This window comes from Dermochelys coriacea, chromosome 6, assembly GCF_009764565.3.
Source record: "Dermochelys coriacea isolate rDerCor1 chromosome 6, rDerCor1.pri.v4, whole genome shotgun sequence".
Classification (NCBI taxonomy): domain Eukaryota; kingdom Metazoa; phylum Chordata; order Testudines; family Dermochelyidae; genus Dermochelys; species Dermochelys coriacea.
The window spans coordinates 55,014,322-55,038,427 of NC_050073.1; the positions used below are offsets into that span (position 1 = coordinate 55,014,322).

The 24,106-nt window shown below is 45.1% G+C and overlaps 2 protein-coding genes across 9 annotated transcripts in view; both read right to left on the minus strand.

Moving 5' to 3' along the window:
- The window catches only part of AMBRA1 (autophagy and beclin 1 regulator 1), a 204,693-nt gene extending 191,261 nt beyond the window's left edge, over nucleotides 1-13,432 (minus strand). The window contains exon 1 of one of the 3 annotated variants that reach the window (XM_038405851.2): nucleotides 13,144-13,432. The gene's annotated coding sequence lies outside the window, so the exon portion shown is untranslated. The remainder of the gene's footprint in view (nucleotides 1-13,143) is intronic. The other 2 variants (XM_038405850.2, XM_043515739.1) reach the window with 2 other exon arrangements.
- A 4,664-nt stretch (nucleotides 13,433-18,096) lies between these two features.
- Nucleotides 18,097-23,945, minus strand: HARBI1 (harbinger transposase derived 1). 6 transcript variants are annotated; one of them, XM_043516088.1, is made up of 3 exons: nucleotides 23,841-23,945; nucleotides 19,890-20,622; nucleotides 18,097-18,793 (listed from the first exon to the last, which is right to left on the minus strand). In XM_043516088.1, the coding sequence occupies exons 2-3, from the start codon at nucleotides 20,557-20,559 to the stop codon at nucleotides 18,417-18,419; spliced, it is 1,047 nt and encodes a 348-aa protein (XP_043372023.1). In that variant the 5' UTR covers nucleotides 20,560-20,622; nucleotides 23,841-23,945; the 3' UTR covers nucleotides 18,097-18,416. The 6 variants fall into 6 exon arrangements, with proteins under 6 accessions (XP_043372023.1, XP_038262686.1, XP_043372020.1 ...); XM_038406758.2 differs by having other exon boundaries at nucleotides 23,845-23,940; XM_043516085.1 differs by having other exon boundaries at nucleotides 19,890-20,701; nucleotides 23,841-23,922.
- Between the last annotated feature and the right edge of the window lie 161 nt (nucleotides 23,946-24,106).

The window sequence follows — 24,106 nt, forward strand, 5'->3', positions numbered from 1 at the left end:
AATACAGACTAACATGGCTGCTACTCTGAAACCTGAGGAGGTACAGTAACTCCTCACTTAAAGTCATCCTGTTGGTTGCTGATCAATTAGGGAACATGCTCATTGAAAGTTGCGCAATGCTCCCTTATAAAGGTTGTTTGGCAACAACCTGCTTTGTCCACTGCTTGCAGGAAGAGCAGCCAGTGGCAGCTAGCTGGCGGGGACTTGGAATCAGGGTGGACCGGCAGCCCTCCTATCAGCTCCCTGCTCCCCTAAGTTCCCTGTGTGGCAGCCGCCCAGCAGGCTATCAATTGCGGGCAGTTCAGCTGTCCCTCCCCTCACTGCCATATGCTGCTCCTACCTTCTGCCTTGGAGCTGCTCCTGGGAGCCTCCTGCTTGCTGTGCAGGGGAGGGGGGAAGAGAAGGGCTAATGTCAGGGTGTTCTTCCCCACCCCTTTACCCCTTCTCCATATAGAGCAGAGTGGGGATAGGACAGGGCTCAGGACAGAGAGAGTTTGATGGCCGCAGCTGCTGTCTCAACTTCCTGATTTTTTTTTTTTTAAAGGCAATGTACTTAGAATGAGGTCAGCATACTTAAATAGATTCATAGATACTAAGGTCAGAAGGGACCATTGTGATCATCTAGTCCGACCTCCTGCACAGCGCAGGCCACAGAATCTCACCCACCCACTCCTACAAAAAACCTCACCTATGTCGGAGCTATTGAAGTCCTTAAATCATGGTTTAAAGACTTCAAGGAGCAGAGAAGCCTCCCTCAAGTCACCCATGCCCCAGGCTACAGAGGAAGGCGAAAAACCTCCAGGGCCTCTCCAATCTGCCCTGGAGGAAAATTCCTTTCCGACCCCAAATATGGCGATCAGCTAAACCCTGAGCATATGGGCAAGATTCACCAGCCAGATACTACAGAAAATTCTTTCCTGGGTAACTCAGATCCCATCCATCTAATATCCCATCTCAGGGGATTAGTCCTATTTACCCTGAATATTTAAAGATCAATTACTTACCAAAATCACATTATCCCATCATACCATCTCCTCCATAAACTTATCAAGTAGAATCTTAAAGCCAGATAGATCTTTTGCCCCCACTGCTTCCCTTGGAAGGCTATTCCAAAACTTCACTCCTCTGATGGTTAGAAACCTTCGTCTAATTTCAAGTCTAAACTTCCTGGTGGCCAGTTTATACCCATTTGTTCTTGTGTCCACATTGGTGCTGAGCTTAAATAATTCCTCTCCCTCTCCTGTATTTATCCCTCTGATATATTTATAGAGAGCAATCATATCTCCCCTCAACCTTCTTTTAGTTAGGCTAAACAAGCCAAGCTCCTTAAGTCTCCTTTCATAAGACAAGTTTTCCATTCCTCGGATCATCCTAGCAGCCCTTCTCTGTACCTGCTCCAGTTTGAATTCTTCCTTTTTAAACATGGGAGACCAGAACTGCACACAGTATTCTAGGTGAGGTCTCACCAGTGCCTTGTATAATGGTACTAAAACCTCCTTATCCCTACTGGAAATGCCTCTCCTGATGCATCCCAAAACCGCATTAGCTTTTTTCACAGCCATATCACATTGGCAGCTCATAGTCATCCTATGATCAACTAATACTCCAAGGTCCTTCTCCTCTTCCGTTACTTCTAATTGATGCGTCCCCAACTTATAACTAAAATTCTTGTTATTAATCCCTAAATGCATAACCTTACATTTCTCACTACTAAATTTCATCCTATTACTATTACTCCAGTTTACAAGGTCATCCAAATCCTCCTGTATAATATCCCGATCCTTCTTCGAATTGGCAATACCTCCCAGCTTTGTATCATCTGCAAACTTTATTAGCACACTCCCACTTTTTGTGCTGAGGTCAGTAATAAAAAGATTAAATAAGATTGGTCCCAAAACCGATCCCTGAGGAACTCCACTGGTAACCTCCCTCCAACCTGACAGTTCTCCTTTCAGTAGGACCCGTAGCAGTCTCCCCTTTAACCAATTCCTTATCCACCTTTTGATGTTCATATTGATCCCCATCTTCTCCAATTTAACTAATAATTCCCCATGTGGTACGGTATCAAATGCCTTACTGAAATCTAGGTACATTAGATCCACTGCATTTCGTTTATCTAAAAAATCTGATACTTTTTCAAAAAAGGAGATTAGGTTGGTTTGGCACAATCTACCTTTTGTAAAACCATGTTGTATTTTGTCCCATTTACCATTGACTTCAGTGTCCTTAACTAATTTCTCCTTCAAAATTTTTTCCAGGACCTTGCATACTACAGATGTCAAACTAACTGGCCTGTAGTTACCCGGATCACTTTTTTTCTCCTTTCTTAAAAATAGGAACTATATTAGCAATTCTCCAATCATTCGGTACTACTCCTGAGTTTACAGATTCATTAAAAATTCTTGCTAATGGGCTTGCAATTTCAGGTGCCAATTCCTTTAATATTCCTGGATGAAGATTATCTGGGCCCCCCGATTTAGTCCTATTAAGCTGTTTGAGTTTCACTTCTACCTCAGATATGGTAATAGCTACCTCCATATCCTCATTCCCATTTGTCATGTTACCATTATCCCTAAGATCCTCTTTAGCCTTATTAAAGACTGAGGCAAAGTATTTGTTTAGATATTGGGCCATGCCTAGATTATCTTTAACCTCCACTCCATCCTCCGTGTTTAGCGGCCCCACTTCTTCCTTCTTAGTTTTCTTCTTATTTATATGGCTATAGAACCTTTTACTATTGGTTTTAATTCCCTTTGCAAGGTCCAACTCTACTCGACTTTTAGCCTGTCTCACTTTATCCTTACATGTTCTGACCTCAATTCGGTAGCTTTCCTTGCTGATCCCTCCCATCTTCCACTCCCTGTATGCTTTCTGCTTCTTCTTAACCACCCCTCTAAGATGCTTGCTCATCCAGCTTGGTCTACAACTCCTTCCTATGAATTTTTTCCCCTTTCTTGGGATACAGGCTTCCGATAGCTTCTGCAGCTTTGATTTAAAGTAATCCCAGGCCTCCTCTACCTTTAGATCCATAAGTTCTTCAGTCCAATCCACTTCCCTAACTAATTTCCTTAATTTTTGAAAAAGTCAGCCCTTTTGAAATAAAAAACCCTAGTTGCAGATTTATTTTTATTAATCCTTCTGTTCAGTTTGAACTGAACTGAATTACCTCATGATCACTTGAACCAAGATTATCCCCTACAACCATTTCTTCTATGTCCTCGCTACTCACCAAAATTAAATCTAAAATGGCATCCCCTCTAGTCAGTTCAGCAACTACTTGATGAAGGAATCCATCAGCTATCGCATCTAGGAAAATCTGAGCCCTATTATTATTATTACTAGCACTGGTCCTCCAGTCTATATCTGGGAAGTTAAAGTCTCCCATGATCACGCAGTTTCCATTAGTATTTACTTTATTAAAAACATTAAAAAGGGCTCTATCCATATCCAAATTAGATCCCGGAGGTCTATAGCACACCCCAAGCACTATCGTAGGAGAGGCTTTACTAGTTATCTTCCCCAATGTAATTTTTGCCCAGACGGACTCTGTCTTATCCATTGCATCGCTTCTTATTTCTTTACTTTCTACCTCATCATTGATATACAATGCTACTCCACCACCTTTACCTTTGTTTCTGTCTTTCCTAAACAGCATATACCCTTCAATACCTGTAGTCCAGTCATGACTACTATTCCACCATGTTTCTGTTATCCCTATAATATCTGGTTTCACTTCCTGCACCAGTAGCTCTAGTTCCTCCATTTTGTTACCTAGGCTCCTCGCACTGGTGTACAAACATCTTAATTTTTGCTGTTTGGCCTCGCTCACATTTTGTACCCTATTAGGCACAGTCATTCTACAGCCAGTAGAACCTATTAGACTAGTATCCACACTGCCCTCGCTCCTTATATACATTCTCCTACCCACGGCTGTATCCTTTCTTACTTCGTCTTCTTCCCTCTCAATGCTAAAATCTGGCGTGGAGATTACCTGGACATCTCCCAACCATCTCCCCCTCATTCCTAGTTTAAAGCTCTCTTTATCAGTTGTGCCAGCCTCGATCCTAGAAGTCTATTTCCTTCCCTACTCAGATGAAGTCCATCCCGAGAGAACTGACCTCTGTCCGTGAATGCCTCCCAGTTGCCATACATCCAAAAGCCCTCCTTATAGCACCACTGCCTAAGCCATCTGTTGACAGTCATAACCTTGTTGCCCTTCTCTAGGAACAGGAAGGATCCCACTAAAGATCACCTGAGCCTCAATTTCCTTAAGCGTCTTTCCCAGCCTAGCATAGTCTCCCTTAATACTTTCCAGCGAGAATCTAGCCGTATCATTTGTTCCCACATGAAGGATAACTAGAGGATTCTTTCCCGCTCCCTTTACGATCCTTTTCAACCTCAGGTCTACATCCCATATCTTAGCACCCGGAAGACAGCACACCCTTCTATTCTCTGGATCAGCTCTAGTTACAGGCCTGTCTATTCTTCTCAATAAAGAGTCCCCTATCACATAGACCTGCCTTTTCCTGGTGACAGTGCCATTCTCCAGTCTCTCCCCTGTTCCCTCTGGCTGCAAGTTCTTTCCATTCCTATTTTCCCTTATATTCCTCTTCAACCCATCCTGTATCCTCCTGGTGCTCATATTTGGTGTAGTCTCCCTTGACTCTTCTGCTTTTCCTAGAGGACTAGCCTCTCTTCTCTTCTTCCTTACCCTTCCACCTTCAACAAGTACCTGCTGAGCCCCTTCTTCCTTTTCCAACTCTGCAAACCTGTTCCTAAGCTCTATTTCTCCTTCACTAGCCCGTCTTTTCCTCTGCCTGGTCCTTTTAGTCACATGCTTCCACTGACCACTTTCCTCACCCAGTCTCCCCTCAGAATTCCCCAGCCCTGCTTCCATCTGTGAGTCTGAGCTTTTCCCTTCAGATACCTCATATTTTTGCTCCATCATCTGCTCAAACCCCTTCCTAAACTCAACGAGACTTTCCACCTGCATCTCCAAACCTCAGAGCTGATGGAGGAAAAGATCCATCAGACGGCATTTCATGCAGAAAAAACTCTTACCAGGTCCCCCCTCCAGGATCATGTACATACCACAGTTTCCACATCCAGTCATCCTCAATGTGTCTTTCACTACAGGAGTCACTCCCACAGCTGCCTCCGTATCTGTCATCGCCTTCCCACCTAATCCCTGTTAATCTGGGAAACACAAGTCACACCAAAAAGACCACCCCCCCCAGCAAAAGCAAACCTCAAACAAGCACTACAATTCAAACTCCCACTCAAACTGCCCTTTTTACAGCTCTGTTTGCTAGCTCCTGTGCTGTGCAATGAGCAATGCACATCTCTCTCTCTCCCACACACAGGGTGTGTGTGTTTGTCTCCCCTCCCTCCATTCGTGTTGCCTTGTAGAGTGTGAGGCTACATTAACAACAGTGTGTTAACCCTTGAGGGCTCAGCCGAATGCTAGTTCATCATTTAGCAGCAAGGCATTCCCTGGGAAATATCCCAGGCTCTTATTTCACCAACTCAACCAAGCTTCACAATCATCATTGCTGTGTACGGTTAAATTTTTTTGTTTAAAACATATATATAGTGAAAAAAATTTCCCTGGAACCTAACCCCCACTATTTACATTCATTCTTATGAGGAAATTGGATTCGCTTAAAGTTGCATTTTTCAGGAACATAACTACAATGTTAAGCGAGGAATTACTGTACGAACACTGCAAAGACTGGCAAATAGGTTAGAAGAGATATTTGTGGGGAAAATGTAAAAGGGTATGCCTTTCAAAATTTAGGTGGTCTGATTGGACAACCTGACTGGCCTTTTCTAGCTCTATTATCTACTATCTATTATCTTGATACTTAGCACATGTATAGCAATTTTCATCTCCAAACAAACTTCACAACCTCTTCACAATTGACAAATGAAGAAATACACAAAAAGAGGAAGTGACTTGTTCAAAGCCACAATCTGAGTCAATAGCACAGCTGATATCAGAACACTAAAGTTCCTAGTTCCCAGTTCAACATTCTCAGACTATGCCTCCTTCTCAAAGGTGTGGTATGGAGAGGAATAGGGAACAGAGTGAGGTAAAGTGTAAATTAACCCTTAAAAAAAAATTAGCTCTTTTGGGATGGAGAGGTAACGAATCCTACAATCTAAGGCCCAGATAAGGCAAACACATACAGGAACATAGTACATGCCATGCTGGATCAGACCCAAGGTCCATCTAGTCCAGTAACCCATCTCTGACAGTGGCCAGAACCAGATGTGGCCCAAAGATTTCAGTGAAACTACTCAAAGCACCATGTATGTAAGCATTTACAGAATTGGAGTCTAATCCTGTAAATAGATTTGCTGCTAACTCAACGGGCAGAATTAGACCTTTTACAGATTCAGGTTGAGCCTGAGGGTATGTTACCACAAATCAATACTGGGAAAAACCAACTGAAAGCAAGCACCTCACCTAAACCCAGAGAGCTCCTTGCGATTCCCTAATTCACAGAAGCAAGCAGGCAGATAAGATGATGATTCAGAGTAGGTATGACCAGGCCAAATGCTGAAACTGGAGCACTTCTGAATGAAGACCATCTAAACAAGAGATGGGAATGAAAAGTTTGGGCTTGGGACAGGGATGCACATCAAATTCTACCTGGACGGACTGTTACCAATATAGCAGGAAAAAGGAGGGGCAAGAAAATGTATGTGATTTTTAAGTGACTCTGTGGTTAACAAGGAAAGTCAATTTCAATGTTTATTCCTGATTCCCTTCTAATTTATGCCAATAAGCCTCTGACTGGCCTAGAATTTAACATGCTCAGCCTCAATCCAAAAGAAAATTTTGTTGGAAAGGTTCAAGGGAATCAGAGAAGTAGTTTTGGAGATAGAAGCCTTGTGGAAGTTATAAATTGCACAAGATGCAGGATGAATGTTACATGCTTGTGTCTAAATGTTACATGCTTTTGTAAGACCAAGGTAGTGGTACCAGGGTTATCACCTCTACCAACATGGCCAAGAAGGCCTCTTAAGAGTGATAACTCAGTTGTACTACTGCATGAGCACTCAAAACCTCATATGTAGGTTCTTCATGGAAGTTAAAAGATGAGCTCTGCTAGCACATGGGTTCAGACAGCTTCCCTCTATACCCAATCCCAGCTTCCAACACCTCTTGGAAGCTTCAGAGAACGGATCATAAAACTTAGAGCCAACAAAGACTTATTAGGTCACATTTATACTCCACTTTCTTGGGTGCCAAGGCAGGATATTTTTGTCTATTCCCTGAGCCTATATCCACTCCTGTTTTAAATGTCCCAAGCAATAGGGCTTCCAGCAGAAGACAATTCCACAGTTTAATAGATCTCACCATTAGGAAGTGTTTCTCCTTTACACAATTTCATTATGTTACTTCCTTGTGGGCCACCCTATACTATTCCTCCACAACCCCATTATTTTGAACTCATTAATATTTAATTCAATCACTTTCCCTCATAAACCAGGTTAATGAATATGAAGTAGATTCTTCCTACCAGATTGTTTTGTTACTCTGCAATGTCCCCTCTCCATGATGTCAACACACAGGCTTCCAGTAATGTAACCTCAGTGAAAATACAAGAGTAATAGAACATACATAGTACAAGTGATCAGGAGTGCCCGGAATTCAGTAAGTTCACTAACCACAGCATTAAAAGTATAAGTATCAGGAAAAAGGTTTTGAGAAAAAAATTCTAATGAATAAAGGAAGCAATACAAGAAAGTATTCAAATGCACACTTGTGAAGGCAGTTGGGAAACACTAAAAGGCACAATTGTCTAACAACAGGGATTCCTACACTGTATACATACATCACTGGTGGTACATGACTTTGATGTTCCACCAATTCACTTCACAACTTCTTTTTTTAAGATGGTGGTAGTCAAACCAATCAAGTTTGGGAGCTGCTGCTCTACAACATCTCTACAAAAAATGCAAAGCAATTCTTAGTTGAGTCAGATGCATAAGGCAGTGCTCAAACATCTGAAGCTAAGAAACCTGTATAGGAAAAAGTGGGAATGCAAACACTCAGGTCAATTATGGCTTTCAGAGAAGACAGCAGAAAACAATTAATGCTATCCAAGGAGTTAATGGAAATAAGGGCTCCTATAAATCAAGGGGGAAAGGCAGTAATGGAGAGAAAGTCATCCATTATTAAATGAAGAGGGCAATGCAATGCTGAACTCCTTTTTAAAGTCTGTCTTCAAAGAGAAAAAGTAAAAGTATAAAAAAAGATTGTAAAATAGCTATGGATGAGGAATAGGTGATTTTGAATTTACAAATCAGGATGTCTGGATAAAATTCACCCTAGGATGAAAAAGTATTAGTCAAGCAGCATACCAATCCATTAACACTTATTTCTAGATGGCAATGAAAAAGTGCCAAGTACCAAAAAACTGGTACCTATTGCCTCCTTTGCTTTTTGCCTACCTTCCTAAAACAAAAGGGGCTAACTTTTTTAAGTCACTGATTTACAGTGATAGTTGTTCTGTAATCCACTATCAGCAAGCAGGATGTTGCTAGAACACATTGTTTATTCTGACAGATTGGTCGTAAGTGAACACAGTCGATGTTATATTTGAATTTTAGCAAAAAGTCTCAGGGTCCCATGATGTCTCACTCAAAATTCATTCAAAAGTGCTGAGCTATGACCCTGTCAAATGTATTGAGAACTAGCTGAAAAACTAAATTAAATATAAATATTAAACAGCCATGTACTAGACTGGTGGTAGGGGATCATATTGTATGCTCACATGGGGCCATTGTTACGTCCCATTTTAATATCTGCAAATTGGAAGAGAGGGGATAAACAGCATAATGAAATTTGCAGAAGATAGCAAATTGGGAGGGGTTGTAAACAATGATGAATACAAAGAAATACCTATGGTTCTCACACAAACATCTATGAGCCTTCTTCCATTGGGAGGAGCAGAGAACATGTTCCCTAACCATAACCGCAAGGCCACTACCCTCTCCATATTCCTCTCTCTCCTAAAGACCCACTTCTGCCTTCACACCTGTAAGAAATAGGCCAGTTATGGCTGTGTGGGGAAACAAGGATATTCTACATCTATTGATTGCCACAAAGGTATAGGAGGATATACAGCTGTGGCTAGTTACCACTTAGGGTATGTGTACACTTTGAGCTAGGGGTGCGATTCCAAACTTGAGGAGACATAAATGCTCTCTTGATGAGGGCTAGCGTAAGTTAAAAATGGAACGTAGCTACAGCAGCACACGAAGCTAGCTGCCCCAAATGCATGCTCCTCAGAGATGCTAAGTACGTACTCAAGGCATCTAGCTCCTCCTACTTCTAGCCATGGCTACACTGTTTTTAGGATGCTGGCTCAATGAGAGCTAGTGTGAGTAAGTCTCCTTGAGCTAGGAATCACCCACCCCCCAGCGTGAAGTGTAGATATACCCTTAGACTATGTTACACCCACGCTCTTCATTTACCTTTTAGCTTGTAAGCGTTTCAAGGCAAGAAACCGGTACATTTTCTTGTGTTTGAAAAGTGCCTAACACATTGTGGGCACTGCCAAAACAAATTAAGAGAAATTCAGAGAAGAGCAACAAAATTGATAAGGGCTCTGAAGGAATGATTTAGGAGAACAACTCAAGAACTAAATACACATTCCCAGACAAAATCTTTAAGGTGCAGTTAAGATTGAGAGAATGTATTCAGTAATTTAAGGGACACTGTCAAGTTGAAAAGATCAAAAGTTAGTATGGGGACCATGTATCACAGTATCAGAGGCATGCATTAAACCATTTATAAAAAAAAAAAAACAACAACAACGTTCCGCCATAAGGAACGAGGAAATCATAGAATCATAGGACTGGAAGAATCTTGAGAGGTCATCTACTCCAGTCCCCTGCACTCATGGCAGGACTAAGTATTATCTACACCATCCCTGACGGGAGTTTGTCTGACCTGCTCTTAAAAATCTCCAATGATGGAAATTCCACAACCACTCTGGGCAATTTGTTCCCGTGCTTAACTATCCTGACAGTTAGGAAGTTTTTCCAACCTAAACTGCCCTTGCTGCAATTTAAGCCCAGAGAATAATTTTTCTCCCTCCTCCACGTAACAACCTTTTATGTACTTGAAAACTCATCATTTCCTCTCTCTGTCTTCTCCAAACTAAACAAATCCAGTTTTTTCAATCTTCCCTCATAGATCATGTTTTCTAGACCTTTCATCATTTTTGTTGCTCTTTTCTGGACCTCCTCCAATTTGTCCACATCTTTCCTGAAACGTGGCACCCAGAACTGGACACAATACTCCAGTTGAGGCCTAATCAGTGCAGAGTAGAGCGGAAGAATTACTTCTCATGTCTTACTTACAACACTCTTGCTAATACATCCCAGAATTATGTTTGGTTTTTTTCTTTGGCAACAGTGTTACACTGTTGACTCATGTTTAGCTTGTGATCCACTATGACCTCCAGATCCCTTTCTGCAGTACTCCTTCCTAGGCAGTCATTTACCATTTTGTATGTGCGCAACTGATGGTCCCTTCCTAAGTGGAGTACACTTACAAGCTAAATGTAAAGGGCCTTCTCCAAATTTCAGATGGAACAGAGATGAAATGAAGACATTGGTAGCCTCAGTTTCTATATAGTTGCATCTCAACACGTAAGATATCTACAGTCCCTTACTAAGGACGTCAAACTCCTTGGGATGAGTTTTTGATTCAAAGTTTCTTACAGAGTAGGTATGGAAGGAACAAAAAAAAAAAAAAAATAGGGAGACATGAAAAACTTAGTAACCAGGAGGCTGGTCAACTGGAAGGATTTTTGTTTGTTTGTTTTAAGTTAAAAGCAGTTTCAGGCCCTATATCTGCCCAAGTCCATTGGACAGTTTTTGCAGATTAAAAAAAAAAAAAATCTACACACACAATGGTTGTTTCTCTATCCCCCATCTTACTGAGACACACTCCAACAAGGGAAACTGACTGCATGGGGAAACAGTGCTGTCAAACGAACAAAGACTGAAAAAAAGTTGTTTTTTCCTCTACTGTCTCAGTTCTTACCTATAAAATCTTAACGATAAATCATAACAAGATTAGACAAAAAGTCTTCAGAGACATGATTTTTAAGGTGACAATATCCCTTTAAAATCTACACCCTAAAATTAAGTAATTTATTTGCACCTCCTTTTCTCTGCGGGTAACCTCCCTACCCCTTTCGGATATTTGTTCTTCCCTCTTCACAGGGCAAGCCTGTGCCTGATTTCACCAGATACTTTAATTCATTCTGCTGCTGGACGTGTTTGTACCAGAGCCTCCCTTTGCAGGATGGTACTATAAAGAAATTTCAAAACTATGTGGGAAGACATGACTTTAAACCACCAATGGTTTTAACTATTTTCCACAATGACCCCAACTTCTTCTCTTATTGAATGAACAATTGAGACTCTGCCAGCATGGACAGCTGTGCAAATTTAGAACCTACCTCTAAGAGTAGGAACTCAAAGCCAATGAAGAACTGAAATACCCAATCCTCTCTCATAGCTGCTTTGCAACAGCACGTGGCTGCTGAAGGACAAGATACTTTACTTCCACATCACCAGTGTAATGTGTAATGAGTAATGAGTGTGTAAGGCTGGGAGGCACCAGGTGGGTTCCGGGCCTCCAGGTACTTCACCCCAGCACCTGGAGGCCCAGAATCCCCCCGGTGCTTCCCAACCCCGACATCCCCGTTGCTGCCCCCCGTCCAGTGCCAGCCGGGGGCAGCGGGGCCAGACTCGGGAGGGGCACGGGCCATGCTGAGCCAGGCCGGGCTGAGCGCCTAGGCCTGGAGCCTACCTGCTGCAGGAGGGGCCTGGGCCTGGCTAGCCTGAGAGGGTGGGGCGAGGTCACGGCAGGGCCTGGCCTCAGGGAAGTAGCCCAAGCTGCTCGATCTCCTTCAGCTACTACTGCGGCAGCCGCTCCGAGGACCACATTGCATACTCATTACTCATTACACAGGTGATGTGGAAGTAAAGTATCTTGCCCTAATGTGTAATGAGTACCCTGTTCAGAACAAATCACTCTTATTCTTCAGGACAGACGTACAGTAAGCATCATTACAAGGAGAGAAAAGGAACTTATTCAATCCCAAAACCTATCATGATAAAATAACCTGTCCTACACTCATGTTTCACAACACCACTGACCAGGAATCATTTTGTAAGGCAAGTTGTTCAAGGACAATCAGCAATTTATGTTTAATTAAACTTGGGTTGTCCTAATTTTGGTAGCCCAGTAAGTTTTATTTATTGCTTTTAAATATTTAGTCCTGTTGCATGAACAGCATGTGTCAAAACAACAGCAACAAAAAACCAATCGTCACTCTGCTATTCCATGAAAGTCCTGAGTGGAGGAACTGATTGGTATATTCAGCCTGAAGATAAAAACTGTCCTCCTGCTTCTGTTTCCATCCAAGTGCCTTAGAATAACAGTTATACCACAGCCAGAAGAGTGAAAACAGAATTAACCCCATTCCTCCTGCCCTGTAGTGTAAGGAGGAGTGTGATGACCAGAGCTGGAGACAGAAAATGGAGCAAATAAGCAGGACAGGCAACTCCTCCATTTCTGATGCTGCTATTTAGCGGCGTTTCCAGGGGCCCTGAGGCAGGACCAGTGACCAGTCTCCGGTTTAACGTGGCAGTGGACATGCAGATCGGCAGCGTCTGACAAGCGGGAAGCCATTCAGTTTCACTCACGGTGACTCGGATTTTCTTTGTTTGGGGCTGCCGGACGATGGCATTTTCCGGGCCTGTGCCCAGGGCGGGCAAGCGGAGGGCGCCAGGCAGCCTGTTCTCCGGGGCAGCTGGAAGCCCAGTGCTGCAGCTGTCCTAGGGAGACTCCGTGCCGCGGGGCACCCAGAGACCAAGTTATCACCTCCCCGGATTCCAGCTCGGGGACCCCCTCCACCGTACCACCCCCTGCCCCGCTTCACCCCAGCACCTAGAGGCCCGGAACCCCCCCCCCGGTGCCTCCCAGCCCCGCTACCGCCCCCCTGTCCAGTGCCAGCCGGGGGCGGCGGGGCCGGACTCGGGAGGGGCACGGGACCTGCTCAGCCGGGCCGGGCCGGGCCGGGCCGAGCGCCTTGGCCTGGAGCCTACCTGCTGCAGGAGGGGCCCGGGCCTGGCTCGCCGCGTAGCCCGAGCGGGTGGGGCGAGGTCGCGGCGGGGCGGGGCTGGGGGGCCCGGGCGCGGGCGCGGGCGCGGCGGGGCCTGGCCTCGGGGAAGTAGCCCGAGCTGCTCGGTCTCCTTCAGCTACTATCGCCGCTGCACCAAGAACCTCGCCCAGGGCGGGTAGGAGAGCGCCAAGTAACCGAGCCAGGCCCTAGCAGCCGAGCCAAGAGCTGAAGCAGGCCCTAGCAGCCGAATCTAGAGCCGTGCCAGGCTCTACTAGCCGAGCGACGAGCGATTCTCCTGATTTATAAACAGGAAAACGCAAAGGAGCACCGGCTTGGGACAGGATAGAGAAATGGAGCTCAGAGATAAGGATGGGCAGAGGGCGAGGCCTAGCTGGCGGGTGGTGGTAGCCATTGGAGCGTGCTGCAAACTTAAGCCTGGGCCAGGGCCGAGACGCCAGGTTGTGTCAGAGGCTGTGCCTGCCTTGAGCCCTGCAGGAATCATTGCCAGTCCCCAGGGTCCAGTACCCAACATCCCAGATTGGCCACACGCCCTGGAGCCCATGCAAGGGAGTGGGGTGGCAAGGGGCCATAACCCACAGTATGTGGAGCCAGGTATTCAAAGTGCTGATGACATTCCGTGAGGCTCGGGAGGAACAAGCCCACCACTCTCTCCCTCGTCTCAGCTCGCAGATACAGTCAAGTATTTCACAGTAGCAGCCGTGTTAGTCTGTATTTGCAAAAAGAAAAGGAGTACTTGTGGCACCTTAGAGACTAACAAATTTATGTCTCCCATACATCAGTGGGACCACTCACATAAAGTTACACAGGTGCACAGGCCATTGCAGAATTGGGACCCTGGATTGTAAACTCCCTGGGACAGTGACTGTCTCCTTTGTCTGTCTGTATAATGCCTTGTACAATGGCAACCTGATCCTTGTCTAGATTTCCTACAAAATACTGTAATAAATCACACTATTTGTTTTGTTATTATTTCTGGCAGCGTGGTGGATCATTGTCTTGTGTGCCCATTGCACACTACATACATGTGCTTATTTACAACACATTTTTGCTGAATGGTCTGCATAAAGTATAATCATTAAAGCAATAACACAGATTAATAAGACCTATCCAACCTCCTATTATCTGTCTCCCCTCACAACCAATATTCAGATCCATCTAGCCTCCCTCTAAATCACCAAGCAATTCAGATCCAGCCAATCACTTTATTACCACACCCCAGAGGTTCAATTTTCCTTTCACCCCTTCTGACTATTCAGATTTACCAAACTTCCCCATTCCCAGTGATTCTGTTCAAACAAACATCTTAATAATTCTCCACCACACAGCAATTCAGATCCATGAAATTTCTCAGTAAACATCCCCACCACCAAAGCCACAGATCATATCCATCAAATCTCTCTATAACCTCCAATCATTTTTGTGGCTGCTGCTGCTGCTTGGGGCAACTTATCCAGCCATAATGTCTATAAAAAGTGTTATTGCTTGTATCTCTTGGAATTTTTCTTTCTTAATGACCTTCCAGGACAGGATCCTGTTCTTGGAATTTCTCACTTTCACTCTTTATCACTAAGGATATTGATCTATAAACAGGAATTTGGTTTCTTAAGAGTTTTGTTTTCTGCTGCCTTCTCCCCCACCTGTAGCCACCAGACTGATTTTTACCCAGATAATCTGGTTTTTGGCTTCTATGTCTGGGTGCTCTAACCTGCAGCTACAATCCCGAGAGTGGGTGACACTGTAATGGGTGTTATATCATCCAGGTAGAATCTCACAAACTAGATCATTGCAACTTCAGAAGCATCTGAGAATCAGGGTAAGACAAACTGTCCAAGGACACAAGTCTCCCAGAACATTCCTGTGGCTGAATAAAGCTCCCTTTGAGGTGGTGTTACTATAGAAATGGGATGGTATCCTTTTCTCTCAGCACTGAGAGGAACATAACTCCAAGATGAGTTCCATCAGGAACCTCGAGCTCCATGGATCTACTGGCAACTGATCTACCTTACATTCATAGATGTTAAGGCCAGGACAAACCATTACGATCATCTATTTTGAGGAGACAGTAACAACCTCACCCAGCAATTCCAGCATCAAGCCCATGACTTTAGTTTGACCTATAGCATATCTTTTAGAAAGATACCTAGTCTAGATTTAAAGACTTCAGGTGAAGGAGAATCTACCACATCTGTAGGTAAGCTGTTCTAATGGTGAATTACTTTCAACCAAAATATGTACCTCATTTTCAGTCTGACTTGATTGAGCTGCAGCTTTGTCATTGGCTCTCATTAGGCTTTTGTCCGTTAGATTACAGAATTATCATCAGAAATCTGCTCATATCTTCTCTTGGATAAACTAAATAAATAGAACTTCTTAAATCTCTCACTATCAGGCATATTTTCCAGACTTCCCTGTTTTACCCTGGTGGCGTAAAGACTGACATGGAAAGGAAAAAAAGTGATGAAAGAAATAGGCTAATAGAAAGAAACAGAAAGATTAAAATGCAGATAAAGACACTATAAGAGTTAATTAAAAATAAGGATTAATTCAACTAAGAAGAGAAGCAAAATAACTTTATTATTAATTATATATTATTTATTAAGCACTGACAATGTATTTTGTGCTCTATAAAACACAAATGTCAGCTCAGAAGAGGAGTCGTTCTATAGGACAAAAACAGAGAAGTCAACATGCATTGGGGAGCCCAGAGTAGAGGAGGCAATAATAGGGATTTTTTTTTAATCTTAACTCATCTGTGGAGGAATTGTGTCTGAAGAGGGACTTGAACACAGGAAGGAAAGTAGCTTGTCAAACTAGGCCGAGGAAGACTTTCCAAGTATATGGATCAGTTTGGAAAAGACTCAAAGACTAGAATAAGAGTAGAAGGTGAAGCAGGCATCAAGGCTAGCATCACCAGTAGAGTGGAGGAGAAGGGATGCAATCAGAGATTCTTTAAAGAAATATTTTTAAGAGAAAACTCAAAAAGCCAGTTAGCAATATGCTAAGGTAGAGAGATCCAGCATCTTGGAACTAGAGGGCAGCTCACCAGGACATGTCTCTGAATAGAAAGCAATGGTCTAATGGTTAAATATAAAAACTTTCCATTTTCCCTAGCCACAATGGGCATTGGCATTGACTTCGACTTCCATAGCCTCAAACTCGGATCCATCAAAGTGGATTGTAGCTGCAGGCAACAAACCCAGTTCAGAATACATTCCAAAAAATGCATCCCCCACAATTTCACTATGGTCTCAGCAGGGGCTGCTGTAAAGACCTGTATCACAGACATGTCATAAGAGTTAGAGAATATGTTTGAGGACCCTCATCTCCTTATTAAATAACAATTTGTCACACCTGAACATGTCTGAGACTCATCTGGCTGTAGCCTCTCCCATTCCTAATCAGTTCTTACCTTATTTGGATTATATTGGCATATATTAGCAAAACTGATAAGATACTATTGTGATGGGAGACAGACATCCATAATCATAACAGCACCTTCCTCCTATTGTTACTGTATTACAATTATTTTTAGGCTAAGAATATTTTACAAGCAATTACAAGAAAACAGTTACTTTGATTCTCTTGTTAGGAAAGTTCAGGCATCTGCATAGTAGAAAAAGGAGAGTTCTCTGCACAAACTGAGCAACCGGAGTTCTGAAGCCAGACTTTATCAGAAAAGAAAAAGGAAAAAACAAAATATGTGGGCCAGATAATTATATACATTAGATAATTGTAAAGTTTTAACAGTTCTAATGAAGGGCTCTGGTGCGTCTTGTTTTATCCCTGCTAAAGCACACTATTTATCATGTCCATGATAATAAATATTGACAGTCAATGCAAAGTGGCAGGCATATTCTGGCAATGTCTAATTCCAGGCAATAATCAGCACCAAGCAGTCAGTTTCCTCTACTTTCCCATCTTCAAAGCTGCAGATCACAATCTAGTCTCATTTCGCCTACAACTAAGAATTCTGAGATCTGACATGACAGATGGCTATGCTACCATTATAAGTGTCAAAATCTTTGCAGGAGTCACCAAATTCCATTAGAACATTCCATAAATGAAACTGAAGTTGTGACCTTGCTAAAAGATAGAACCTCTCCCAGAAATAAGCTTCCCAAGACTGTGGTCACACTGGTGTTCAACAAAACTCGTGGAAAAGAATTTACACTTACATTAATCTGATGGAAAGAAAGAACCCTGCTGGGACACTTGAAACTTTAACAGCTTTTAAAAAAATATCATGTGCCCATGAAAGTCCTATAAATTGAAGTCCTCTGTTTATCTACAAGACATATACTTCATGGATAATGAAGAGTAATCTTCCCATCCCATGCCTCAATCCTGATTTACACAGACCACCTCTTGCGGTGAAAGGAAGTACAATTTATGTGGCCCCATCGATCTCTGCTAGGACAAACAACAAGGGGGCCTTGCCATAGACAACTGTGATAATGCTAGTGTCTGTCCAGTGGGAACAAGACTTAGACACACCAAGTAGCTGATGCAGCCAGTTATGGCCTAACTTCTCCCTTTCGCCCACTCGGGCACCTGCAAACACCTTCATGTGCCCTTAAAAAATCTGGGGCCAATGGGTTTTGTTAATACAAATTTTAGCACTTGTGTGTGTGCTGGTGTCAGAATAATGAAAAGATGTGCACAAGCATTTAGCAAGGATATTTAGCAAGTGTTTACATCTGTAAATTGCAGACACATGTAAGTGCATATGTACTTTTGCATATGCACAAGCAGAGGCTGGGTAGGTGCCCAACTGGAAATTTACCGTAAAAGGGTTTGAAAGAAATGTTTGAAACTGATTTATGATGGATGCTACAGGCTACTGTAATACTCACAAAGTGACAGATTTGTAATTCTTGTGTTATTTTTTATAATATTTACAGACTTTTCAAAAATGTCAGAAGATTGGAGGTGATTTTATTGGGAAACGATCCCACATTATTGTCCCTGCCTAACTATCCTCTAGACAAGGTGGGGTCTGCACACATTAGGTATTGAGAATTCAGGGCTCAGAACAACATTTACAAAGGAATCAAGAGTCTGGCAAATATAAAATATCCCCTAAAACAGAGTGAATTTGTTACAAGTGTTTCCCTTTCTTCCCCAGTTCCCATGCCTATCTTATTTTTTCTCTTTACTAACTTAAAGAAAGCGAGAGTGTATTTGCTCCCATATTTTCCTCAGGTACATCTGTACAGATCTCCATCCCTCGCTTTATTAGCTAAAATGAGAAAGCAAAAGCTCGCGGCGGATTCGACAGGCTTCAGAGTCCAGTGATTCCATTTGCTCGTATTCTTCCTCTGGTTGCTCCATCTGTCCTGTTGCTGGGGAAGACCACACATCTAGCCCATGTTCAAGAGAGATGTTATGGAGCACACAGCAGGCCAGAATGATGTGGCTAGACTTCTCTGGAGAATACTGCAGGGTGCCTTTGGATCCATCCAGGCAACGGAACCGGGATCGAATGGTCCTGAATGTCTGCTCAATGACACTGTGAGTGGCAGAATGTGCCATGTTATAACGGTACTCTGCGGTGGTCTCAGGGATATGCAGAGGGGTCATCAGCCATGTGCGGAGAAAAAAGGAGCTGTCACCTATCAAAGGAAAAAATGAGAGAGCTCACAAACCAGTAGCAACAGCAAAGATTTCTGCTCTTTATCCTCAACACGGGGAGACTAAATTTGGGCATCTGTTTGTAGCCAGTTTCCTTACACCATAGGTACAGACTGACTTCATTGACTATCAACACAGAGTATGGGAGAATCAGGTAAGAGTGACAAGTATTTAATTAGGTTTGCAAATGAGATCAAAAAGGAGAAAAACAAGATATTCCATTTAACAAGACAAAATTCTGTAAAAATGTGGGAAGGGAGTTTTAGGAGAGTCCAATTAATACACATAGGCAATGAAATTCAGACATTTGGACCAGACCCAAGTGTAGAATACAGGGTTTGTGCAATTCAATCTAGAAAAAAACAGGGTAATGAGGACAAGAGTGGATGTATACAACCTCACTAATCATACTGTATGAAACTCAGAGCAGGAAATCACTGCTCTTCCAGTCCTATGTGAGCCAAGAAGAGCCTACCTTGACTCTCAGATCCCAGGATGAGTTTGCATGACTGCAGTTAGAAAAAGTATTTTCACTTGTAAACTGTCAGCTGGTTTGGAGTCAGAGAGGTGATAACAATGGAACCCCATGGCGGGCATTTTTACAAAGTTACTGTCTGAGTAGAACCACATTTTAAACCGGTTTCAGAGTAGCAGCCGTGTTAGTCTGTATTCGCAAAAAAGAAAAGGAGTACTTGTGGCACTTTAGAGACTAACAAATTTATTTGAGCATAAGCTTTCGTGAGCTACAGCTCACTTCATCGGATGCATTCCATTTTAAACCCTTTCTCACATACATTTTCCATGGAATATGATCCTAAATCACTTTTATCTGGCATTTACATTTTGGCAGATGTGCATTTATATAGATTTTGTAAGATAAGTTATAAATAATTAATGTCTTATTTGCCAGTGGGACCAAGAATGACTTGTATGAAACCTATTTGGTTGTTTGTATTAAAAAAGCAAATATGTCAGGCATTTTCACATCAGCAGTCTGTTTTGCTGCCTTTGAGTCAATCAAAAAGCAGCCAAAGTGCAACAGACTCTTAGAGGAGACAATAACTGGAATTAACTTACCAAGTAGCCAGCCACCTTTGTGCAATCCAGCTTCAAATTGGCTATTAAGAGCTGCCTGCTGCAGCACAGTGCCGTCCTGCAGGCTGCCTGGCCAGTGTGTCTCTGCACTCAGCAGTGCTCCTCTAGCATTACACACCATTAGGCAGTTTAAAGAATGAAGACCCTTTCGATTCACATAGGATAGGTCCTCAGCATTGGGTGCTTTGATTGTCACATGGGTGCAGTCAATCACCCCTAGCACTTCAGGCATCCCTGCCAGCCCATAGAAGTCATCCTTCAGACTCTGCACAGAGGCTTCATCCTCTGGAAAATGAATAAATTGTGAGGCTCTCTCCACCAGTGCTTCAGTGACATTGGCAACACAACGGCTCATGGAGGCCTGGCTGATGCCAATGGCATCCCCCATGCGAGTCTGGAAGGAGCCAGAAGTGTAAAAACCTAATGCAGCAAGAATCTGTGTCTCTGGACTGATGGCTCTGGACCGCTGTGTAGGGCGAGAGAGGCTGGCTCCCAGCAAATCCACTAGATAGTAAATGAATTGTCGGGGGAAGCCATATGTGGACACCAAGTACTCATCGGTAACATCCTCCAGCTTGAAGCGATCTAGCGTCCGGTGTCCTCGGCCATAGAGCAAGAGGTCACAATCAAGAATCGCTATAGGAACAGCCATAGCCAAAGCCTGGGTGAGTTCTTGGAGCAGTTCTTGTTGCAGATCTTTTCCCAGTGCTGTCACCTGCATTGAAGTGAATTGAACGGAGACTCAGAACTCAGTTTAAGAAGTTCAGCCTTTCAGCCCTATTGCCAGCTTCATTCTGCCCAGGTTACGTAACAGCAGAGTAAGAAACACACACCTCAGAGAAATTAGTAAAGATAATCTCTCTGTTTTTAAAGAGTAAAAATTGTTGTTGTTTTTTTTTAATGTTGGGATCAATTTTAGTGGCAGATGAAAGATGCCCAGGAAATTGAAACAGTCAGTCCACAGTATGTGCGCAACAGCAGTGTGAGCTTCCCTACAGACCCATCAGTGTCTCAACCCTTAACAGAAAGGACTATCTGCAGGAATCAGAAGGGAGTTCAATCTCTTTCAGTCTTCTGCTGCAAATGCCAAAAACGGGGCTAGAAGTGGCAGTAGTTTCTGTCAAATTCTTAGTGGAAAGTTGTTAAAATCACAATGAACTAATCTCAATACATAGTACAATTTTCAGTCACTACTAGGTAGGCCATATTCAAGCTAGCAATCTGAAACTACATAATCCACAGGCAACTACCTTATTACTGCTCTGTCACTGAACTAGTTAAGCAAGTTGGATGAGTTTGCTGCTTCTTTCTGAGCTAGTTCACTTGTGCATAACCTAAACTGGTTGTATCAGGCATGCAGTTTATGTGGATTATTATAACAACAAAATCCAAGAGCTGCTATCACCAGAAACTTGGGAGAAATAAAGCCTGCCTTTCAAATTCAAAGTCACAAGTCTCAGAGTGTGTTCCTATGGGTGTGTGTGTGGGAGTCCCCTTTGACTATGCCAGATCACATAGGAAGCTACAGTGGAAACATTAAATACTAGCTAAATTCAAATAGATTTATGTATATGACACATGGGCAGCAAGATGAACTTCACTGTTGGATAGCACAAGGATTTCCAAAGAGACCAATGGCAAATGTAGTTGATATTCTATCATATATACCCAGGGCTTTAAAACATACCCACTAGCCAGAGACCAACATGAAAGTTAAAGGTCCTCTGGAAGTGCTGAGGCAGACCCTGATGAGAAACCCAGTGGACTTACTGCATGCAAAAGCAGCAGAAGCAACAGAAAGAGTCCATCCTCCACTGCTGATGGAGAGGGGAAAGGAGAAAACTATCTCCTGTCCTTTGCCCCATCTTGGAACATGGGAATTACCAGACGCACTCAGACCAATAGTCCATCTAGTCTGCTATCCTATCTGGCCAGTTTCAGATGGTTTCAGAGAACTCTGTTAAGACTCCCATAATGGGAGAACTAAACACTACCGTACCCACAAAGGAAGTTTCTTCCAGGCTTTAGTCAGTTAGCGATTGCTTTAATGTCCTGAAGCATGAATTCATTTTTACTTTACCTGATGTGTTCTCAATATGGATATGAATACACAAATTAATTGTGAAACAGCTAAGGCTCCTTCCTTTGGGTGGGAGGAGGAAGTAAGCTGATTCCACTCAGGGCTCAACTATAATAATATCCATGTTAGTGTAAAACATGACTCTGTCTTTTAGTGTAGCTGGAACCTAATTTATTTTAACCATGTCTCGAAAACATGCTACAGTTTAACTCTGTCCAAGAGCATGACACAGTTCAGTGCCATGGATAGGGTCCATTTATGTTAGAAGACAAAACTGTGGTTTTAACAGTTGGGAACTAATGTGTTAGAACCAGGTCCGCTGATATGGATGCTGTTGTGGTGTAATTAATCCCTCTAGCAGCTGCCTCCAGAGGCCCCCTCATGTTACCAGGGCATGGGTGGATGGATAAAATACAGAGGGCCGGGGAATGAGGGGATGGATGGGAGGGGAGGGGCAGAGACAAGGGATAAGATGGGGAGGGGAAGAGTAGATGAAGAGGGCAGGGAGAGGGCGGGGGGGGTAGATGGGGAGGGCTGGACAGAGGGCCGGGGGGAGGTGGAGAGGACAGGGAGAGGGCCGGGGATGAGGAGGGCAGGGAAAGGGCGATGGGATGAGGGGGGAGATGGGAAGGGAGGGGGCCGAGGGATGAGGGGGGAGATGGGGAGGGGAGAGCCGGAGGGGGGGTGGGGGAGACGGGGAGGGCAGGGAGGGGGCAGGGGATGAGGGGGGAGGTGGAGAGGGCCGGGGATGAGGAGGGCAGGGAAAGGGCGATGGGATGAGGGGGGAGATGGGAAGGGAGGGGGCCGAGGGATGAGGGGGGAGATGGGGAGGGGAGAGCCGGAGGGGGGGTGGGGGAGACGGGGAGAGCAGGGAGGGGGCAGGGGATGAGGGGGGAGGTGGAGAGGGCGATGGGATGAGGGGGGAGATGGGAAGGGAGGGGGCCGAGGGATGAGGGGGGAGATGGGGAGGGGAGAGCCGGAGGGGGGGTGGGGGAGACGGGGGGCAGGGAGGGGCAGGGGGGGGAGCAGGGAGGGGCAGGGATGAGGGGGGAGGTGGAGAGGGCGATGGGATGAGGGGGGAGATGGGAAGGGAGGGGGCCGAGGGATGAGGGGGGAGATGGGGAGGGGAGAGCCGGAGGGGGGGTGGGGGAGACGGGGAGGGCAGGGAGGGGGCAGGGGATGAGGGGGGAGGTGGAGAGGGCCAGGGATGAGGAGGGCAGGGAAAGGGCGATGGGATGAGGGGGGAGATGGGAAGGGAGGGGGCCGAGGGATGAGGGGGGAGATGGGGAGGGGAGAGCCGGAGGGGGGGTGGGGGAGACGGGGAGAGCAGGGAGGGGGCAGGGGATGAGGGGGGAGGTGGAGAGGGCGATGGGATGAGGGGGGAGATGGGAAGGGAGGGGGCCGAGGGATGAGGGGGGAGATGGGGAGGGGAGAGCCGGAGGGGGGGTGGGGGAGACGGGGAGGGCAGGGAGGGGGCAGGGGATGAGGGGGGAGATGGGAAGGGAGGGGGCCGAGGGATGAGGGGGGAGATGGGGAGGGGAGAGCCGGAGGGGGGGTGGGGGAGACGGGGGGGTAGATGGGAGCCGGAGGGGGGGAGGGGACTATTAGTGGGGGAAGGGCCCTCCTCAGCTGGGCTAAGGATAGGGGGCGAACCTCCCCAAGCTCTGCCACCCTCCCCTGGCCCGGCCCGGCATTTACTCTGTCAGGCGCGCGGAGCCAGTGCCCGGATCCTCTCCCGCGAGTCCCGCCGCCCCGCACAGCGAGGAGGCTGCCCGTTCCCAGCCGCAGATTCCCCACGAAACCTGGCTCCCCTCACTCCTGGGCTGGAGCCTCCCAGGCCGCGCCCCCCTCACCTACCAGCACCGGCCGCAGCGCCCCGGCCCAGCCGGGAGCGGGGAGGGGCCGTCCCGGCGTCGTGCGGAAAGTGCCGCGGCGGATGCGCAGGCTGCGCCCCTCCCCCGGCCGGAGCAGATGAAAACAAACAGCGGCGGCGGCGGCGGCGGCTGCGGCGAGGGGTCCTAGGAGACCCGGACACGCTCCCACCCCGGAGCGCGGACACCGGGGACTCCCGGCCCGGACAGTGGGGTCTCAGGGCACTGAGATTCCCCCAGAGCCTTGG